Source organism: Microtus ochrogaster, chromosome 22 (genome assembly GCF_000317375.1).
Source record: "Microtus ochrogaster isolate Prairie Vole_2 chromosome 22, MicOch1.0, whole genome shotgun sequence".
NCBI classification, from domain to species: domain Eukaryota; kingdom Metazoa; phylum Chordata; class Mammalia; order Rodentia; family Cricetidae; genus Microtus; species Microtus ochrogaster.
The window spans coordinates 34,077,488-34,083,008 of NC_022023.1; the positions used below are offsets into that span (position 1 = coordinate 34,077,488).

At 58.6% G+C, this 5,521-nt stretch overlaps 1 protein-coding gene across 3 annotated transcripts in view; it reads left to right on the forward strand.

The window, feature by feature from the left end:
- Positions 1-5,521, forward strand: part of Dpp9 (dipeptidyl peptidase 9) — a 30,318-nt gene that overhangs the window by 20,861 nt on the left and 3,936 nt on the right. For all 3 annotated transcript variants that reach the window (XR_001229161.2, XM_005357860.2, XM_005357859.3), the window contains exons 13-17: positions 2,432-2,511; positions 3,441-3,593; positions 3,842-3,977; positions 4,742-4,887; positions 4,958-5,104. Coding sequence is in view for 2 of the 3 variants with exons in the window: in XM_005357860.2 (XP_005357917.1) it covers positions 2,432-2,511; positions 3,441-3,593; positions 3,842-3,977; positions 4,742-4,887; positions 4,958-5,104 (662 nt within the window). In the remaining variant the exon portion in view is untranslated. The remainder of the gene's footprint in view (positions 1-2,431; positions 2,512-3,440; positions 3,594-3,841; positions 3,978-4,741; positions 4,888-4,957; positions 5,105-5,521) is intronic.

Genomic DNA, 5,521 nt, shown 5'->3' on the forward strand with positions numbered 1-5,521 from the left:
TCACTCCTGCGGTGGTCACACCTCCTTGTTCCTCCTCACTCCTGCGGTGGTCACACCTCCTTCTTCCTAGTTTGCCTGCTGCTCTTGTTTGTGTCCCAGCCTCAGCCTTCAGATTCTCTGCCTGGACCAGAGTGGCTCCAGGGGCCCAGGGTGCCACTGTAGTGGGCACAACAGTGACCTCAGACCTCCACAGCTGAGGCTGGAGGGGCAAGGCCTGTCTGAGCGTGTTCTCCCCAAAGACTCTCAGGCCATGCTGGAGTGATCAGAGATGGCGTCTCTGCCTCAGGAGATGTAGAGGAGGTGAATTTGGCGGCATCAGGAGGAGAAGAAGGGACACTGTTGTAATGTGAGCTAGTGCCTTGGGTGACATGCTGCTGCAGGGATCTGACAGGGCCTAGGATGCATGTGGTGAGTTCACAGTGAAGGCTTAAGGCAGAGAATGTAGCTGTGCAAAGGCCTGGGGCAGGGGACGCGGCTGGAGGGAAAGGCTGTGTGCAGGACAGAGCCCACAGTGTTGAGGCGCCTAGAGGAGGAGGTGGGGGCACCAGTTGGCTGTGACCCTGAAGAAAGCAGGAAGCGGCTTTTTCTAACATCGTTGTGACTGGGTTTCTGTGGGGCTCAGGGCCAGGGGTGAGAAGAGCAAATCGGAAAAAGTCATATTCCTGACGGAGATGTGGTCTTTGGTGATGCTCTCCCTATGGGATGGGCACACGGTGCCCAGCATGACGTGCGGTCCAGTCAGGGCCAGAGAGACTCCAGGACCCATCAAGAGAGAGGAGCTCATGGTGTGTTTTGGAGGCAGTGACTTGAGGCACTAAGTCTGAATAGACTATGCTTCTAGAAGAAACTCATGGCTCCTGGGGCTATGGCCGGTGAATCCCAGGGGTTAGGGGCCCTTCCAGGCCGTTCTTGAGAGGGTGCCTTGGGCCATCAGGACAGGTCACAGTCTGTGCAGTGAGCTGTGTCTTCTAGCTCAGGGCCTTTGCACAGGCCGTGGCCTCAGCTCAGGGTGCAGGCCCAGCTTCCGCTGGCGACATTCAGGGAGCAGTATCCCCATTTTTACCTACTCCATGCCAGCAGCTCCCCCAGCTGTGACAGCTACATATGCCCTCAGACGTCGCTCAAGTCTCCCTGAAGACAGGTCATCTTCAGGGAGTGCCACAGTTCAGAGGTAGCACCCGCAGCAGGCTTTGGCAGCCATGGCCTCAAGAGAGCGAATGAGCTGGTGTCTCTGAGGGCCAGGAGCCACAGGGAGCCCAGGCATCATGTCCAGCTGCTGTCTGTGTCCCTCCTGGCAGTGACCTCTGTCACATGAATGTTGTCAATGTATCTGCCTCTGCTGGGACACCACCACTGCACTTGGGGCTTTGCCTAGAAACTTCCCTCCAGTTTCATGGTTGCCCAGCCCGAGACCAGGTGCAGAGTGCCGGGCCCCAGTGTGTACTTCTTGGCATGATGTGGCTGCTGAGTGTCTGAGCAGGCGAGAGATCCAGAAGGGCTAGCCTGGTACATTGTTGATACAGTGTCCACCTGACACACAGGAAGCCATGGGTTCCATCCCCAGCACCACAGAAAGCGTGTGTGGTGGAATGTCAGGTGGAGGCAGAAGGATCTGGACTTCAGGGTCATTCTTGGCTACCTAGTGAGCTTGAAGCCAGCCTGGGCTACATGAGGCCCTGTCTAAAATGGGGGTGCTGCCCTTGCATAGGACCTGGGTTCGGTTCCTAGCGCCCACACAGCTCAGAACTGCCTCTTCAGTTCCCCGGGTCCTGTGCCTTCTACTGGCCTTCATGGGCGGACACTGCACACACGCAGTGCACAGGAATAGACCTGCACACCTGGAGCAAAAGTCAAACATGAAGAAGGGCTGTGGAGGATGAGGAGGCTGGCATGGGGAAGAGGGTGGCTTTGGAGGACGCCCCAGGAGTGGGGGGATGTCCAGGTGACGTGACCGATGAACCCTCTGGTGTCGAGATGTAGATGCACAGCCTCAAATCCAAGGCGCCGGCAGGGGTGGTGGCTCTGTGTATGGGCGGGGGCATGTGAGGGCTAGCCTGGGCAATGGTAGCTCTCCTGGAGGCCTTCGACTAGGAAGATAGAACAGGAAGCCAGCGGACGTCCCCCTGCAGCTGTCCCAGACCATGTCTGCCTCTGGAGCTCTGGGATTAAAGGTGTGTGCCGTCATGCTTGATTGCCTGACGGAAGCATGGTGTTTTGGGTCTGGTTCTGGTGGCCCAGCATCATCTAGGAGGTCATGGCCACTGATCATATGCCATGCCTGCTGTAGATTAGGGAGGCTCCTGGCTGTCCTCTGGGAGCACGGGCCCCTTATGCCATGCTGGGCACTGGCTGAGACTGTCCTTCCCTTGCAGAGCTGCCGGGTCCCATCCACGTCCCTCGTCCCCTCACCTCTCTGCTCCCCTTCCCACAGACGAGTTCAAGTGCCCCGTCAAGGAGGAGGTTGCACTGACCAGTGGCGAGTGGGAGGTTTTGTCAAGACATGGTTCCAAGGTACCTTTCTCCGGGCCCTCCTGAGGCTGCTCTGCCCCTCCCGCCCCCACCAGAGGCCCCAGGACACCAATATTCTCAGCGGAAGTTCCGTGTAGGGAAACCTGGCCTATCCCAGGGCTGCCCAGGACAGCAGTTCTGGATTGGGTGCTAAGGGCCAGCCAGCCTCCTCCCACTCCTTACGGGGAGCTCCCTAGTTATGGTGGCTGCACATGTCCAGACAAGCTACCCAGGGTCCCCCAAGCACAGAACCAGATTTAAGATTTTTAAATTTGCTTCATGTATTTCTGATTTGTATTCATTCTTTAGTTTGGTGGTGTTGTGCATAGCACCAGGGTCCTCATGAGTTAGACAAGTTTCCACTGAGCTCTGCTCAGCCACGTACACCTGGAAATGCCCTGAGTGCCCATCCTGGTGTGAGCGCGTCCCCGCCTGTGTTGCCACAGACAGGACTTCTCCATGTGGCTTTGAACTTAAGACTCTGGAATTAAGGAAAACACGAGGGCAAAACATTTTCAGAGTCCGAGTAGAGTGTTATCTGTGGGCCTGTCATCCCGACACTCAGGGTCCAAGGAGGGCTATACAGCACACCTCGGCCTCAAAATCAAACAAACAGACATCTTTTTATTTTTTGAGAAAAGGTCTCTTGTAGCCCAGGTGGCCATTAACTGACTAAGCCCAAGTATTGGGTGGCGCCTGTTCCATCAAGCCCAGTTTATGTCATGCAGCACGTGGAGTCGGGACCTGTGTGTGCTGGGGGAGCTCTCGGCCCCACAGCAGCCTGTCTGTCCCTCACACTCTGCCCCCTCAGTCGTGTCTGGCTGCTGCTGGCTGGGGCACCAGGGTGTCCCTGACTGTGGTCCCTGGCGCTGAGTCTAGGGCAGGAAGTGTAGCCAGACACGGCTGTTCACAGAAGCCCCCATTGCCTGCAGATCTGGGTCAATGAACAGACGAAGCTGGTGTACTTCCAAGGCACTAAGGACACGCCCCTGGAGCACCACCTCTACGTGGTCAGCTACGAGTCTGCTGGCGAGATCGTGCGGCTCACCACGCCTGGCTTCTCCCACAGCTGTTCCATGAGTCAGGTAGGCATGCCACACCCCTGCCCACCCTGGCCTCCCTCTAATCCAGTCCACAGCCCTTAGCCTCTCAGAACATTCTAGAAACCATCAAGGATGAGGCCTGAGTCCACGAACTGGGACAGTCCCTGACCGGCTGTTTTCTCATCTGCAAAGGGTGGTGGCGGTGACCTGCGGGTGGGTGGGTTGTGCAGGGTTCCTAGGGAAAGGCAGAGGCTGCTCCTGTGCACTGAGCGCCACCCTGCCTCCAGCAGAACTTCGACATGTTTGTGAGTCACTACAGCAGCGTGAGCACGCCGCCCTGTGTGCACGTTTACAAGCTGAGCGGCCCTGACGACGACCCGCTGCACAAGCAGCCACGCTTCTGGGCCAGCATGATGGAGTCAGCCAGTGAGTAGTGCGGCCTCAGAGAAGCCCCATCAGCCAGGGCTCCCTGTGATGGGCACAGAGATGGAGATCGTTCACTTTCCCAGCAGTCCCTGGCAGCCACCCTGACACCCCGGGGCAACCGCTGTGTCAGGGAGCTCAAGGTCAGCCAGCAGAGGGCCTCAGAAAAAGATAGTTCTGAGAGACCGCCTTAGAGGCTGAGGTCCACCATGACTCTACCCACACAAGATTTGGAGTGCTTGCCAGGCCACTGTCCCAAGGTGTGCCTTGCAGAGACCTCCAGTAGTGGCCAGGGCTCGATGGCAGGGTGCCAGCATCCCTGGAACCCTGGTTCCATCTCCAGAACCCAAGTGTGGTAGTGCACACTGTCATCCCCCCCTCAGGAGGCAGAAGCAAGATCACTGTTTCTGGTCTAGGCCAGCCTGGGGCACATAGAAATGGTGCCCCAGGAAAGCAAGGCCTTAGCCCACCATAGCAGCTGACCCGTGTGGCTGTGTGCCTTCCTCGGGGAACCTAAAGGTAGCCACGGTCGGGATGACTGTGCCACTCTGAGACCAGCTTAGTCGCTCTTCCCACGGTGGCTAGGCTGGTGGAGGAACCTGGCGGGGTGGCCATGCCAAGGGGATGCATGTCCCCCATGGAGTTCCTCCACAGCTCCCCCAAGATCATCTTCTAGGCAGAAGCAGTGGGGGCAGATGAGGTCCACAGGCCTGGGCTTGTGGTAGGCATGGCCCTGCTGGCCACTCTCAGTACCTTTGTTACCACAGACTGCCCCCCGGACTACGTGCCCCCTGAGATCTTCCACTTCCACACCCGTGCCGATGTGCAGCTCTACGGCATGATCTACAAGCCACACACCCTGCAGCCGGGAAGGAAGCACCCCACTGTGCTCTTCGTCTATGGGGGCCCACAGGTGAGTGCACCCTGGCCCAGGCCCTGCCCCCTGCTGCCCCTGCAGCTCTCACCACCCAGCTTCCCTGCAGGTGCAGCTGGTGAACAACTCCTTCAAGGGCATCAAGTACCTGCGGCTGAACACACTGGCGTCCCTGGGCTACGCTGTGGTGGTGATCGATGGCCGGGGTTCCTGTCAACGGGGCCTGCGATTTGAGGGGGCCCTGAAAAACCAGATGGTGAGTCCTGCTCCTGCAGTGTGGCCCTTGGGAGCAACTGAGTCCCAGAAACATGCATGCTCTCCACTCCTCTCAGGCCCGAGCATGCGGCTGGGGGAGGATAGTGGTCCAGACACAGCTGGATGCTGTGGAGCTTCTTGGTCCACAGGAACCCAAGGGTGGGTCTGATGGGCGTGGCAGAAGAGAGCTTAAAGGGTTGTGAGGACACTGGTGTCGAGTGCAGTGACTGCAGCAGTGGCGGGGATGGTGCCGGCGACGTTGGCAGTGGCGGGGATGGTGCCGGCGACGTTGGCAGTGGTGGGGATGGTGCCGGCGACGTTTGCAGTGGTGGGGATGGTGCCGGCGACGTTGGCAGTGACGGGGATGGTGCCGGCGACGTTGGCAGTGACGGGGATGGTGCCGGCGACGTTGGCAGTG